At 43.8% G+C, this 16,462-nt stretch overlaps 1 protein-coding gene across 1 annotated transcript; it reads left to right on the top strand.

Moving 5' to 3' along the window:
* The first annotated feature begins 3,375 nt into the window (after positions 1–3,375).
* Positions 3,376–11,640, top strand: LOC135514568 (protein FAM180A-like). The gene is made up of 3 exons (XM_064938001.1): positions 3,376–3,699; positions 7,877–7,974; positions 10,986–11,640. The coding sequence occupies exons 1-3, from the start codon at positions 3,621–3,623 to the stop codon at positions 11,334–11,336; spliced, it is 528 nt and encodes a 175-aa protein (XP_064794073.1). The 5' UTR covers positions 3,376–3,620; the 3' UTR covers positions 11,337–11,640.
* The last annotated feature ends 4,822 nt before the right edge of the window (positions 11,641–16,462 follow it).

Below are 16,462 nucleotides of genomic sequence, written 5' to 3'. Positions count from 1 at the left end.
AGAGGAGGGGGACAGGGGGACAGGGGTCGGGAGAGGAGGGCAGGAGATAGAGGTGTGATGGCTCTCTGGTCAGCAAACATGCCGTCATTGTATACATTACTAATACTGTGCTATAATTATTAATTGCTACAGCATGACCCGAGACGCCTGTGTACCTTCCTAATCACTGTGTCAGAAATAATCCCTCTGCCCACATGTAACAAGGCAGGAAGCTCTCAGCGTGTCACCATCATCAACACCTCTCACTCACCACAGGAAAGTCACAGGAACATCTGTTATCCAGGGCAAATGTGTCACTGCCCACAACACACCAACAACAACCTGCAGCACTGAGGAATTCAGCAAAGACATGCGATACTGCCTCAGCACAGAGACACTGACAAGCTTCAGAATACCTGCAACTGGAACTGCAATGACTAAGACTAATGACTGAAACACTGCTGTCGCAAAGTGAAGGAGAAAATATCACCTTCTGTTGAAGTTTTAGACACCAATCGAGTTTTTCCTTCTCATTACTGAAGTGCTGGTCTGGTCAAAAAGTGGTGGTGCAACAGAAAAACCCAAAGATCATTTAAGGGAACTTTAAGGGAACTAATTTCAGAGCAATTACGAAGCATGATGTCCATAGTGAGTTGTTATTGCATTGTAATTGTTTCTATGTCTAAGTATTAAGGCTGGTGTTGGGTGTTGTGTTTTGGCTGGTTAGTTGGTTAGTTCTGCAGGCTCCGCTGGTCTTGGGGAGAGGCATAATCAACAGCAGCAGCAGTGGAATCTCTCTAAGAGCCTGGATGGTGTGTGTGCCCTCTGGCCAACCATAATAAGAGGAGCTGTCATGGGAGAGGGCCAGGAGACATCAGCTCCATTTGCAGTTAAGACACAGTGGAAATGGATCACGCAGCTGAGCCGCTGTCTGTGTCCAGACAATTTAGCTCTGAACTAATATCCTCCTGACAGGGTTTAGGATATGTTTCTACAGTAATGTTTTGTCTATTCATAATGCGTCTCTTATGTTGGATGTTTTTAGGGAAATTCAGTTCAATCTTGACATCGGATGACTCGGAATTGTGTGGTGGAAGACGTTTCAGATAGACACTGGTGCTGACCCTGCCAATAATTGATATTGTCCATTAAACCTTTTGCTACAGCTCAAATTACTATTCTGTATATTCTGCCCCATCCTGATTGTTGGTATTTACAGTCATGTGACATTTAGAGTCTGAAGTGTATACATTAATATGCTTTTCTTTTGTAGTTCTCCTGTGGGGACTGCAGCTGCACTTGTCTTGTCTCAAGGTAATTTGACTATTGAAGCTTTTACAGACTTATAATGCCCTCCTATTCATTTGCATATTTTATGCATTACCGAGCTTTGCAGCACGACTTGGGCAATTAAGCACTTGAGCGATTTCTCAAGGGTCCCCACCTGGACCTGAACCCAAACAACCCTTACATCTCTCTCAAGTGCATTCATATCGTGAGCATTTATCTTAATTTAATTCATTCTCAAATTCATGCAGCATCACCAAAATAGTTTGAAAACAGCATCAGTCTGATGGGTGCTGGAGTGATGGAAGAAGAATGTGTGTTCTTAGCCTGCCCCCTGCTGGTAAATGGAGAACTACACGTCAGTAGAAATTATTACGGATGGGACTTTTTCCTGCTCATGTATCCAGGAGCTCCTGTGGACCTCATTTAATTTTTTAGCCTACAGTTAGGGATATGCTTGACTTGACCATGTGACCTCTGGGATATGTTTAATTTGACCATTTGACCTTACTTGGAGTAAATCCTGGCTGTGGACATGGTCCTGTGTCACAGTGTCACCTCCTCATCCATTTCAACAGGCTGATTTACTACGGTCTTTCTTCTAAGAGTAAAGGTGCTGGGTAGGTCAACAAAAAGACTGGAGTTCCTCTCTACCATGACCCTTCGAGTAAGGAGACGAGAGACCGGCTGTGGTGAAGTTTTCTTTACCTGCTGGACATTGTTCTCTCCGACTCAGGAACACCATCTGTTATTACCTTATGAGTTGATTGTGTAATGTACTGAGAGACAGGTGTTAACTTGTTCACTGGGAATATCATCACTTTCTCATCATCCTTTATTTGAATATACTGTTCCTTCAGTGAGACACGGAAGGGCAGAGTACCTCAGGTGCCCATCTGGTTTTAGAGGAGAATGTTTCAATTCAACATATTGTGTTCGTAAAGCAAATAACTTTAGCGGGCACTCAATGAATCATGCCCTCCAGCATTGCCTGATATATCAGTGAAATGTTTGAAGTTACCTAATCAAGGTGGTGGTGATAGTGATGTGAAGTGGGTAATTTAAACCGCTGGCAATTTTAGATTTTCATTTAGATCAGTAATCAGTCATATTTTTTATGATCATGAGCTGATAATATAGAAGCAGTAATTGTAAAACATTTAACCCAAATGATAATTTATTTATTAGTTCTCAGCAGTAGAGTACTGATATAGCCGATATTGGTTGAGCTCTGAAGTACATACTGCAAAAACATTTGTCATCCGCAGTCAGTAAGCTGAGGTAGAATGGTGTAATTCTATTTAATAATAGCAGACTCCTTTCTGAAATCGCTTGGTTTTTCCAGTTATTTTCCTTTATTCCCTGCCTTCATCTCAGAGGACAGGCCAACCAAAGCAAAGCCCCTGGGTTCCTGAGCAAACCACTATGCTCCTTGGCCCTGGTAGCGAGAGTTCTGAATGTTATTGTAACTGACATCATGTGACTACAAAGAGAACAGAAACTGTTCACTGAGGACAATGGAGAGATGAAGAGAACCCTGAAATGCTATACTGCACTGTAGTCTATTGTATGTGGAGTGGATGTATTTGAAGTGGGCAGATATTGGTGTTTTACTCTTGTCTGTGAGGAAGCTGTCAGACACTTACTGTGTATACAATATGTGGAATGCAGGTGGATTCTAAGACAGAGTATGATGATAATGAAGATGAAGATGATGATGGAGACATGGTATTCCTCACAGTAGTGATAGTCTCAGCCACCATCGTTGTCTCTGTGTGAGGTAGCAATAAGCCTGGGGACGAGGTTATGATATGACCATGATGACCATTATGCTAATGGTAACCATATTGGAAAAGACGGTGACCATGATGATGATGATGATGCTGATGATGATACTGGACAGGTTTTACAGGTTGTAGACCAGCTGCAGCCAGTCTGGTGTCAGCTCTGCCTCAGCCAGTAGCACGGTGAGCGGCAGGCCAGCCACTAACAGAGCAGCCATTCCCTGGGTCTTGATGACTTCCAGATGACAGCCCAGACAGCCTGGCCAGAGGGAACTCAGCACTCAGTCACAGACAGAGAGCGAGGGGGGCGGCAGAGATAGGGAAGGGGAGGAGAGAGAGAAACAGACAGACAGAGTGGTGGAGAGGAAAGGATGAAGCAGTTGCATGTGAAGTGGTTTAGCAGTCAGCGTTCTTACCTCATTCTCCTGAGGGTTGTTTGTACACAGCTGTCTCCAGCTGGGGCCTGGCTGGCTGCTTTGATTGGCTGGTGACTGATCCACATTCAGATCCCATTGAGACAGACAGACGACAGGGCAGTGTCAGTGTGTGTGCGCTGGGCCGAGAGTCAGCATGATGCATCGGTGGGGTCTACTCATCACTGTGTTCTACTGCCAGCTGTTCCTGGCTGCTGCTCAACACTGGAGGAAAGGTAGGACACCTGAGCACCTCACAGAGCTTAGACTGACTTCAGGTCAGTTTGAGGGGTCCACATAGACACGTTCATAGAAAGTTAATGGTTGTTCTGCAGATGTTTTCAGAACTAAGAGCAATAAGATGTAATGAACTGCATTTTGGAATCAAAGGAAAAAATATACAATATGGTTATGTATTAAGTACCGTTGTGTGTTATTATAACTGAACATTTAGCTGCCAAATAGATTATTTAGGTGGAGTTAAGTAGGCAAAAACAAATGTATGCAGACTTTTGTTCTGATGTGTTTGCAGACTTTTATGAGATTTTATGTTTTTTGAAGAAAAGACAAATGTTTTGTTTGCTTTGGCAAGGCTGTGGATGTTAGTCTCCTGTATGTAAATGATTGTGTTGACAAGAAGGAGAGAGATTATATTTTCTGAATATCTTTCAACAAAGTTCCCAGCGAAAAACAACTTCACGTGCCTTCTTGTAATTGGGTCCAAACATTTGAATCCACATTCATACATTCTCCCTCCCTCCCTCCCTCCCTCCCTCCCTCCCTCCCTCCCTCCCTCCCTCCCTCCCTCCCTCCCTCCCTCCCTCCCTCCCTCCCTCCCTCCCTCCCTCCCCCTCCCTCCCTCCCTCCCTCCCTCCCTCCCTCCCTCCCTCCCTCCCTCCCTCCCTCCCTCCCTCCCTCCCTCCCCCTCCCTCCCTCCCCCTCCCTCTCCCCCTCCCTCCCTCTCCCCCTCCCTCCCTCCCTCCCACACACGTCAATGTTTGCTTCCTTAGAAATGTCCACGGCCAAAAATAGATCCCTCCAAATTAAGGAATGTAGGAGGGTGGATTTCAATCACTGAATCAGTCACATGATGTTGAACCTGCTTCAGGAAATGCGACTTAGCTCAGGTCTTTGCTGGCAGATGAGATCCAGTCATATGCATGATGTGTCTGTGTGGATACGAGCCTGACATGATCAGAGAAAATAATACAAACTTTATTAGTCCCAGAGGGGAAACTGGTCTGTCAATCAGTCATGTGTCTCAGTATCCATTCTGAATATATTATTACATTATTACATCCATGTCATACTAGTATTAAGCATTAAGCATGGCTATTGAATGTCAGATCGCCCCTAAAGACCACATCTGAATATTTATGATTTGATGGAGGGGACATGCAGACAGTAATTTAGAATAGGGGACAAACTGTAAGTGTGGCCCATGTGACTGTCTCTGGCCCACTGTGTCCCTCTGACTGCTCCCCAATTCTTCCCCAGCTGTTTCGACTGCAGCAGCTTGGAAAAACATCTGCATATCTGACTTGAAGTATTGTTATCCCGTCAATATTGTGACATATCTTGTCCCATATTTGGAGCTCTCAGGTCTTCAGTCCACTGGGAAAGTTCTAATTAGGACATATACTTAGCTTGCTCCGGAGTGTGTCTATTCTGTGGAAAATATCAGTTTAGACATCACAATGCAAATGTGTAAACTGGTTAAGAAAACATCATTCATCAGTTGTAGTATGGGAAATGTTCCTGACTTTGGTTTTGGCTCTGACTTTAATCCAAATAGCCATTACTGTAAACCTGGATGACAGTGACCTCTGTTTTTGCTGCTTTTCTCAAATCAAGACACAATTCCAGCCAGGACCATTTAGCACTGATTGTAATGAATGGCTTTGTGTTTTCGCCTGGCTCAGTGCATGTGCTTAGAGGGAGATTACAAGTTCCCTGCTTGTTTGTGAGGACTCAGGGGAGAGTGTCCTAGCAAACACTGATTATTTAGTCTAGCAAACACTCATTATTTATTCTAGCAAACACTGATTATTTAGTCTAGCAAACACTGGTTATTTAGTCTAGCAAACACTGATTATTTAGTCTAGTAAACACTGATTATTTAGTCTAGCGCTACAGTGGGCCGAGAAGCACGAGCGATGATTGGCTTCGTCTAGCTCAGAGCTTTGAAAAATGAGATCTGCTTGCAGAGGTGGGTCATCCACTTTAAACCAGCAACCACTTATTCCATATGTGATCGGCTAGATTTGGAAACCGAGTCTACTGTGTATCAGACGACTGTGTTAGCCCGCTGAGCTAAAGCCTAGGCATTACACAAGTCTTTGGGTCTCAGGCAAGGTTACAAATCACATGGACATTGCACATAGATGTTTCTTTGTGTTGCTGTTGTTCTGCTGATGTCCCTATGGGTGTGTTCTGTATGCATATACATTCCAACACTGATTATTTAACCATGTTTCTGAATTGGGAGAATGTGGCAAGTGTTGTCCTGTCGAGAGTGTGAGGACTTGGTGGCGGGACAGTTAGAAGTTCAGTGGAGGGGGACTTGGAGTAGCAAGAGCTGGTCTTGGATCAGATTCCATAAGGAGTACAGTCGGAGAACAGTGAGTGGAATTGTGCTGGGTGTCAGTTGACCAGGAGCTTATTCCTGATCAGTTTCCATTGAGAGGGACAATGTTTAAACTATGACCCTCATTAAGCGCAGTGAGCCTATATTTCTCTTGTCTCAAACAGCAGATTACTGTACAGTGATTGGATATCTGGCTTAGATTAGTAACAAGAGCACGTTCTACAGTAGTAGGGAATCTATCCAAGCTCAGATAGACACAACACCTACCAGAGAGTGACATTCTGAGAGAATGAGAGTAAAGTATGGACAAACAGTTCCCTGCATGTTATGTTTTATGAAGCTCAGTCACAACCGCGTAAAACTCTTAACTGTTGAGAGGAAAACGTCATTTACCCCTAGTCACGCTGTGTTCCTACCATGACCTTTCTGTTCTGTCCAGGGCCCAGGCATTCCTCAGACAGACTGAAGCACTGCATGATCGATGGTCTGTTTGTGTCCACTTCATACATGCTCCGACTTCCAATCAAGCTTCTTATTTGGACCTTGTCTGTCTGTACCTGACCCTTCAACCCAAAAGCCCATGGCCCTGTACTTTCAAAACAGTCCTTGCCAGGTATTCAGGGAAAAGAAAGCAAATAAGGTATTGAGGGAGAGATGCTGTTGCACCAGACTTTCTTTGGGTTGGGCTGGTTCATCTCTAGGTCATGTTAACAACATTTCTCAACGTGCCATATTTTTCTGTTGAGGTCAAATACTTGACCACAAGAATGTCCCTATGTACTGTAGCTGCCTCTCAAACTGGTGAATGGTATTATCATGTCACTACTGTGACTCCTGCCTCAAATCATCCCCTCCCTTTTCAGAAGCAGCTCAGAGTAATACAGAGGAAACACTGTTGAATGAAGCCGCTCAAAGTTTCATTATCTCACTTAATGTTAATCAGGCCTAGGTCATTTTTGAGAAAACAGGCGAGTCATTTGTAGATATAATAACGACTACATCTCCCTTACAGGTCAAAGAATAGGTGTGAAGGAGGTGGTTCAGTGAATGGTCTCATCGGAGATCAGAATACCTGCCTTATCTGCATTTAGCTCAGGAGCTGCCTTTAGCTCAGCAGTCTTGTGGTATGCAAGAGACCAAGGTTGGAACCCAGTTGGTAAACTTGTGTCCAGGTGTTTCTCTGCTTCTGCTCCTGGTTAGCTCACCTTATAAATGACAGAGCTGCCTTAGTCTGCGGTTCTGAAGGCTGAGAGAGAGGGCTTTTATGAAGAGCAGACCACAGATCCTGAACTCTCAGGCCTGCTGCGGCACATATGCCCTGACACTTTGAAATCTGACCGCCCTACCCTATAGCCTATGCCCTATAGACACACCTGGCTCTTTGAAAAGAGGGGGCATCTATAACGTGGGACATACCAGCGATTACCGGTGTCAGAGGTTAAAAGGTTTTTACCCGGTTTCACATAGGGACATCTGCTGCAGTTTACACCCTAGCGGTCTCCCACAAACCTGGGACTCGATAGGTTAACCTACGTAGACATGTTTACAGTATGCAGTAAGTGTAGGATTTTACATGACCAAGAGCCACTGTGTCAATGTATTGGACTATATTGTATACTGTATGTCACTGCGTAAATACTGCAACGTGGGCTGAGTTTGACTGACCTCCTGGTCACAACAACAGCAACCATATTCACCCGCTCAACGGGAAATTCTGGATCTATTGTATTTCAGGACTTCTTTTGGTTGCCATTGGTTTATTGAGTCATTCAACTACTCAAAATGTTATCTCTCCTCTTCTCACTTTCTCTCCACTTTCTATTCAGCCCTTTACCCATCAGCCTTTAGAGTGAAGCGTGGCACACACTCATTGGTCAACCCCACCTTCCAGAACTCTGTGGAAGATGTTAACCTGCTGTTTGAGGTGAGTCAAAAACAGCCATCTCTGCTGAAATTACATTAATGGGCTTAAAGGGGATTTAACTCATTGGGAATGTTACATGGAAACAAGAAGATTGTTGTCAAATAAAGTTAAATCTTCCACAAATGTAAAGTTGTATTGCATGCTCTCAGTCTGGCTCTTCTCTCCGACCCACAATGGATCATCTAGAGACCCTCCTCTCAGATAGTTTTGACTTTATTACTTAATAATGTTCTGACATTGAACTCCATATCCCAGAGGTCCCTGCTTCTTCTCGTTGTTGAGCCAGACCATATCCACTGTGGGCACAACCCAGATTCATCCACACATACTACAGCTGGTATGTTGGAGCCCAAGGAGCAAACAATATGTCTGGACATATACCGCTTAACAATCCACCACTCTATTGTTTGAGTGGAAAACATGGACACAGAGGTTATAGGTTATTCAAGGTTTGTGAATCTTGTGGGGAAGCAGCAAAACATGTTGCATCAGAATCAATGCCACTCAAGCTTTTATATTCGCCATTGCTTCTAAATAAAATATCTTAGGCATAAAAAGTCAAAAATACCTGATAGCTCATCTCTTGTGCTTTTGGGAAGAATTCTTGACTTTCAGAGACTCTGTTAGTTACCTGAGTGAGTTGTAGGTCGCGTAGGGACCCCCTTCTCCATGCTGAAGTAAACTCTTCTATCTGTCCTTGTCAGTGCCAAATATCAAATTGGCCCATAGACCCTTATGGAGATCTGAGAGCGCATAGAGTCTAAGGACTGATTTGGAATTGGGCAATACAGTATGGGAAGAGGCTACATTTCTACAGTTTGTTATGACAGAGCTCTGAACATAGCTGAGCAAACAACGGAAACCAAGAGGTACGTGTGCAGTAAGCAAAGATGGAGAGCTCTTGTCTTCAGCAGTGGGCCTATGTGTAGGTGTGTGTCTCCTCATCTCCTCCTCTCTTCAGAGTTCCATTCAGAGAGAGAAGTGAAAGTTAAAGACGTATTGAATGTTTGACTCCTCTTCTCCTGCTAATTGAAGAGCTGAAACATTTCCTGTTTGATGTGAATCCTGTGGGTACCACCGCTCGTTGTGCAGCAGGGACATGGAGGTCGAAGGTGGGAAGGGCAGAGACAGAGAAGCTGTAGGCAAACAGTGCTCATGGGTTGAACTTGGACAACGAGAGTCATGGTTGGAGCAGGAACGTAGTTTTGACCCACTGGGAAAGGGAAGCTGAAACCTCAGTCAGCAGTCGTCATCAGTAGCAGTGTGTGGGTAAAATCACTGGGGAAACCAAGCCAGGATTTGTTTTTAAACATATTACAACCTATATGTTGTGATAATTGCGTTGTTTGCTCTATAACCTGTTAGTTCATACGTCTTGACATCATGTTAAATAGGCCTAAGGCCGAGACAATAAGAAAACACTGGCAGAATAAACTCAACCAGGCCTTTGTTTCATCATTACAAAACCAGAGAGCAACCTCTGTCTAGTGAAGTCCACAAAGCATATTGAATGTAACCAACTGTTACATAAACTACAGCATGGTCAAGCAAATGAATGTTTCTGACATTTTTGGACTACTTAACAGCTATTGATTTAGAACCATGGAGAGGTACCGCAAGTCGCAAAGAAACAGGAGCGGCCTCCACAATTCCAGCACTATTTCATCTTCGACATTTCAACATCATCAAATCACCTATGCTTAGTCTAATACAGTGCCAACTAAAAGACACCAAAAACTATTTAGTCCAATCAACGTGAGCAAAATATGATGTGGCTTTCCATGGTTCTGATTTGTGTGTGTGTGTGTGTGTGTGTGTGTGTGTGTGTGTGTGTGTGTGTGTGTGTGTGTGCAAGTACAAAAAACATGTTGACTCACCCTACTTGTAGACAAATGCCAATGCCTTCTCCTCTCTTTCATGTTGACAAAACGGTCTATGACTCTGTTATACAGTACATGCTTTTATTTTTTGTTGTCCTAGACTACCTGGCTAAAATGCTTGCTCGCTAGCCTAACTTCCTTTCATGGGAAACATTAGCTAGTTAACATTAGCCTTCTACATCTAGCTACATATTGAACTTCCATCCTCTCAGGCCAATGTATGAATTTATCCTTGGATCAGAATCACAGTTATAATAATTTGCCAGTATGGTGAATTAAGTAAAACCGCAAGGCCAAATCCCTATCTCCATCTATGGCTAATTTAGGAAAGGGACAATTTTAGCTAGCTAGCTAGCTAGCCACCGAAGGACAACAATACAACGAAATGCAACAATTCAAGTTGTTTTTGTCAATGACGTTTGGGTCTCGATGTGATGTGATAGGAGTGAAGCCAAATCCAAACTGGCTTCCCTTGACACTTTTTTTGGTGAGCCAGGACCATTAACAATCTAGCTCAACACTGATTGGCTATTATTTTATCATTTTTTAAATCAAGGGAGAACAAATGCCAAACTATTTTTGACCAGACATCATCAGATAGATGGTCTACACATACAGAGACAAAGGGGCACAATTTCACTCGCTTTAATGTTTTCTCTGGTGAGATGTATTCCGCCTCTGAAAAACTGACACGAAAGATACATTTATTTTAAACTTTTTTTCTTGGACAATTTTTTGGGGGAAGCCTGACTTCCCTTGGCATCCATGAATGCATGCCAATGAGAGTCAGGTTACTCAAGGTAAACCGTCCCTCTATCCATGGAAGGAACAGAAACATATTTTGAAGGTCTTAATTATTGAGTGTTTAGTCCGATTCAACAGAGGAATAAGGCAGCAAACATATTTTGTAATGTATTGTATGACCCCTACTGGTAAGAGCTTGGTGGTGGCGCATAAGATGAAAATCACCCTAACTATGTTTGGAAATTGCTCTGTTGATTCAATCAGTCAATTGATTAAATCAGTCAAACAATCTCAGAACATGAAGGTATTGAGATGACAGATGGACATATGAAAAGTGGATCTGACAGAACATGTAAAGAATCTGATACAACTGTGTCTGTCTTCTAGATCCTGCTGGCAGGCCTGCAGATCGAGGGTGAGGACAAGCCCTTCGTGATCCCAGACAAGGAGCTGGCGTCTCTGAGGTCGGTCCAAAAGCTGGAGGTTATCTGTGAGGACGTCCTTCCCAAGAGACTATCCGAGATCAGACGTCTGACCTCCCACCTGTCCCAGCGCAGAGGTGCCCTAAGCAGGGAGGACTTTGAGCGCACAGTGCTCACTATGGTGTACACTGCCCAGACTCTGGTTCATACCACCTCCCAACACCAGAAGGCGCTGTGGGGAGACGCCCTGCTGCAGCTGTTCAGGGCCATTCAAGAAGATCTGACGCCCCTACCCAGAACACCTCAGCACAACTAGTGTTATGGACACGTGGACACATTTTTTTAGATACTGTAATATACTGATAATTTTATATTGTAACACAAGTAACTTTTTGGCAGAGCATTAAAAGGATGTTTTCTATTGAGTTGTATTGTATAATCAAAATGACTGTTCTGAAAATGTAATGTGTTTGGTTATGATCAAATGATGATATGATCTAATCATATTGAAAGGAGGATGTGGGAAAAGGAGGGATGTGTACAATATCCTGTTCATGTTCTACCTATCGGATTCCGCCTTGTTCCAAGACTTCAGATGTAAACAAACATTTTAAATATTATATCAGTCACTCTGTCATAATTCATTACAGGTCTTTATCAAATCTTCTGTCATAATCTTCTCAGCTGTTTCTCACATCACATAATCTTTTCCCAGCACAGTCCTGTTGCAAAAAGGAGCTTCATGAAAAAAAGAGTCCATGAGGTGCAGAAATATTGTATTGAACTGTAACATTGAAGACAGGGGTATCAATTTGCTCAGCTTATTTCTCTGCAATTGATATTATAATGAAATAATGATCAATATATATATATTTGAACTGTAACATGGTTATGGCCATGTTATGAACCAAGCTAAACACTGAAGAAGACTGTTCAGCTGATAAGTATGTGTATGCTATCCTGATGCAGTAAAAACATGATTTATATATAATGAAGTAAGCTAGTCTTTTAGACTGCAGACCCATTACAATTTTTTTGGGCTTATCTGGATTCACAGGTTTTACGCACCAACAATACTTTTTGGAGAGCACTATGGTCCTCTTTTGATATGGCCTTGTTATGATTATGTGCAAATGATTAATATGACTTGAGGATGTTCATTCACATTTGCAAAAACGTGGGTAGGGATTTGCCTCAGTTCCAAACTGTTTTTAATTTGCAATTAGAGGATTTTAGCTGCTCTAGCCTGCAGGGAGGATGTCTGACTAGATGTGAGACATGGGGCCTCAGGCTTTCTACACATCCCCCAGATCTACACATTCCAGCTCTTCAATGGCTACAAAGAAGGACGAGTGCCTAACCTGTGTCCTGTTGGCGACATAGTCCACCGCTGCTAGAACAGACTTTCCATTGACAAACTGTTGCCTACAACGTTTCTCCCTCTTCCACTGCCTACAGATGACAGGTTCAGGGTGGTGGCCATTTTGCATGGAAAACTCCTCTCCTTCTCTGTGTCCAGTTGCTATTGTTTCTGGATGGTGATAGAACTGGTCTAGCTCTCCTGGTGGTCACACATCAAGGCACGGGTGAGTCCAATGCCCCATGCTCCCGGTAGAGGCCACTGGAGCCCTCATTGATGAGAAACTGCAGATTGTGGTGAAGAACGTTTTTCCCTAAAAAAGAAGATCACCCTTCGTTCCTTTCAGTGCGCTGAGGATGGGAGGCGTTCGGCCATTATGCCAGTGATGAAACGGGGATGGTCAAAGGTAAGAAGAGGTATGGTTTTGGGCTTGTGTTCCTACTTTGCCAGGTGTTACTATCTATGTTTGTGATACTTCATGCAAAATCAAAAATTACAATATTTTGACTCATTTATCAACTCTGCGATTGTAAAGCAACTGAGTTGTGTTATTGTCACGTACCGTGTGTGAAGTTGCCGAGGACATCCGTTTTGGTGGTTTTTATGTGTGCTTAGAGTCCATGGGCTTACTGTTGATCACGAGGCCTGTGTTTGGCAGTGAAACAGATACACACACACCACACACACACCAAATTACATAAGATATGCCTCTGCTCCAGTATGAATTCTGAATGATTTTCAGTTAGCTCTCCCTACATAGTTGACTGTTTCTTTTCTCGGTGTCAGGTTGAGGAAGAAGGATATCCGTACTCCACTGCTGGTTCAGATCTCTGTGTACAGTGGCCACATCAGCCAGGACTTCAGTGAGCAGGCTGCTGTAGCCTGTACAGTCGTAGAGCACTGGTGTATGGCCCCCGTAGTCCAAAAGATAGACATCTACAAGGACGGAGTCTTTTTATACCAGCAGGTGACTAAACAAGATATTTTGTACGCAATTAAATATCCTAAAACGCATTACGGTATATCATTAGACCAGAATGTTGACCTTGAAGAGTGACGGACTGTTAAATATTGGATGCAAGTGTAACGATATTACTGTATATGTTTTCCTCTAAAAGGTCCTGGACCATTCCCTGCTGAGCTGGAGCTATCTGGGGGAGGAGGGCTCTGTTTGAGCATCGCTCCTCCCTGTTAGCATCCGAAAGCTACGTCTCCTTAGTGCTGTAGTACCCCACGGACGTCTCTACAACGGTTGCCATAGGATGCAAGTACTTTGAGGTATTTGCACAGTTCATTGTGGAAAAAGATGCAAGAGGCCTGCAGTGTGTGTGCTCTGGTGTTTGTTGTGGACCTGCCGCCCCTACTTCAGACTGCTTTCGCCATGCTGAGACCATCCTCGGGTGGCCAGTGATAGAGGCTTCTCACTGGGAGTCCTTCTCCCTGGCCGTTTACTCTGATGTCATTGACATGATTATTCCACACCTTCCTCTTTGAAATGGACTTGTTTGATTGATAACCAGTTAATTAGTGAACGCAAATACTGTAAACAATTATTTTACAGGTGCTCTGTAGACACACCCCTCTCCTATTTCCCAACATATTTGTTGATAATTCCCCTCTCTTCCAGCCCAGATGTATGGTGTGTATACGTGGCAGCCATGTTTTCCCTTTCAGATTGTCGCTTGTGTCAATAGCTAACAAGTACAACACGTGAGTGTGTTTTAACCTATTCTAAAGCAATGGGAAATGACCTCATTTGGAGTGCACTGAAATTATAGTTGTGTTTTGCTCAAATCCCTAGAAATATGCACTTTGATGAAAACAACCATTTGATCCGGAGAGACACGATCCAGCCCATCACTGAGAGTGGCCCTAAAGTAGAGGTGGTGGTATCTTTCAGACTGCATTGTATGCACACTATACTGTATGTATTTGTACAGTGAGGAACTGACATGTGTGTGGACCTATTTTTTGGCACCATAGGTCAGGAGGTTAAAGTGTCCATTACTGATGGTCATTGGAGAAGCTGACCAGAACTGTGCCACTGCAGAATCTGTCCAGGATGTAAGTACTGTACATTTAAGTTATTTAGTAGACATTTCTCCAGGGCAACATACATGAGCAATTAGTGTTAGTCAGTTCGGGGATTCAAACCAGCAACCTTTCAGTTAATGGCCCCACACTTTTAACCCCTAGGCTACCTGCCACTACCTGATAATGCATACAAGTTGGCACACTAAAAGGCCTATCCCAGATATCACCTGACCTCTGACCTCTATGCACAGATGCGCAGTGCAGTATGTTGGAGAGGGCAGGGAACCTGTGTCTTACCCTGGGGCTGGTCACCTGATCAAACCTTTCTACACTCCTCACATCTGCTCCAGCACCTCCAGGGGCAAAGGTGATGGATTTTACAGAGCATCTCTCATCTGCTCTGACTTACTGTAAGGCTAGATCAAGGACCCAGTTGATAGTATCACTAGACATTACGTTACAAGTCTCTGAAAGGGATTGTTTTTCATGAGTATTTTTACCCTACTGTAAAACTGTGATGTGCTGTTGCAGTGATCATGTTGTGGGGAGGGGAGTCCAAATGGAGGAGGATCCTGGAGTTCCTTCAGAAGAACCTGTACCAAAGACAAGACCCCTCTGTCCCCTCAGAGCTGTGAGATCCTCCTGGACTCTCTCCATTATAGTCGTCGCTTCTCCAGCTTCGTTATCTGTCAGGGCCCTATTCTTGAAATTAAGTAGAGACAATATTGGTTGGATTTGTTTTTATTCAGCAGGTGGCAGCATTGCACAGTCTCTTAAATGACTGGTCTGCTGCTTGTCGGTGCCATAGTAGTCAATGTCCTGACAATTACAAGGAGGAAGAAGAGGAGATGGTCGACATCAAAGTCCTTATAGGGAACCCTTTCTGTTTAAAGACCTTGGGTCAGACCTTGGCTGCTCGGTCACGGTTGAGTTGCGGTCTTCTAGCCAGTCTGGTTTGGATTCCAAACTCCTGTGAGGTAACATGAAGCGTTATTGATATCAGCTGAGTTGAAGAGAATGAACACCGCTGCCTTTTAACTCTCATCAACTGCATACTTTTTTATTTTTTACATGTTACCCATATATTCTCACTTCAGATTCCATTCTGGCAAAGGGGACCGATGGCCTAAACATCTCCATGTGTTGCACATATATTAAACCAATAGCCTGGTCTGGATCTGCTTGTGCTGTATTGCTCCTATGGTCATTATCATCCCAAACATCGTCATGCACAAACAGATCTGGGACTACGTAGGCTACTAAACCAATGCCTTGTCTAGTGATGAAGGATAAGTGCCCAATCTGGCAACCTGCCATGCCATTAAACTAAAGCCTTGTCTAGTGATGAAGGAAAAATACCCAATCTGGCAACCCGCCGTGCTGTTAAACCTTTACAGACTCAGCAGCCTTGTGGTGTGACTTGGCATCCCCCCCCTTTCCCCCTACTTGGCATCCCCCCCCCCTTTCCCCTACTTGGCATCCCCCCCCCCCCCTTTCCCCCTATTATTATGATGAGGAAGTAATCCAGCGCCTGTATCCCATGCATCAGACACACTCTCTGGCCCCGCCATGAAAAACATTCCACTGGCAGCCCCTCAGCACGGCCAAAATGGGCCAAATTCCTACTTTTGAAACTCCATTGAAAGAATATGTTCATGTTGTGAGCCGAAAAAAGAGGAATAATAGATTAAAGCGATTTTAAAAGAAAACATTTGCATGAATCATTGTCACACATGGCGGCGGTAGAGAAGAGGACGGGGTGGAGGGGTTTAGATGGTTCTGGTTTGGTTCAGATGTTCTGATTTATGAGCTATAGAACCAAGCAGTGTGATGCTATTACCCAGATAATGATGCCACCTCGTGACCATGGCAATGTACAAATCCTGTAACACTGGTTAGGGTCCATGCCATGTTAAGTGGGCAGCCCACAGAACACTAGAATCCCTACTCCCCAGGGGCTGATAGTGAGGTAGGATTTTAGAAATGTGACCCCACCCACTTTTAGTACAGAGGTGGAAGGGAGGTTGAAATATGTCCCTGTCCATCCA

This window comes from Oncorhynchus masou, chromosome 26 (genome assembly GCF_036934945.1).
Source record: "Oncorhynchus masou masou isolate Uvic2021 chromosome 26, UVic_Omas_1.1, whole genome shotgun sequence".
Lineage (NCBI taxonomy): Eukaryota > Metazoa > Chordata > Actinopteri > Salmoniformes > Salmonidae > Oncorhynchus > Oncorhynchus masou.
This window is presented reverse-complemented; position numbering and strand designations above follow the sequence as displayed.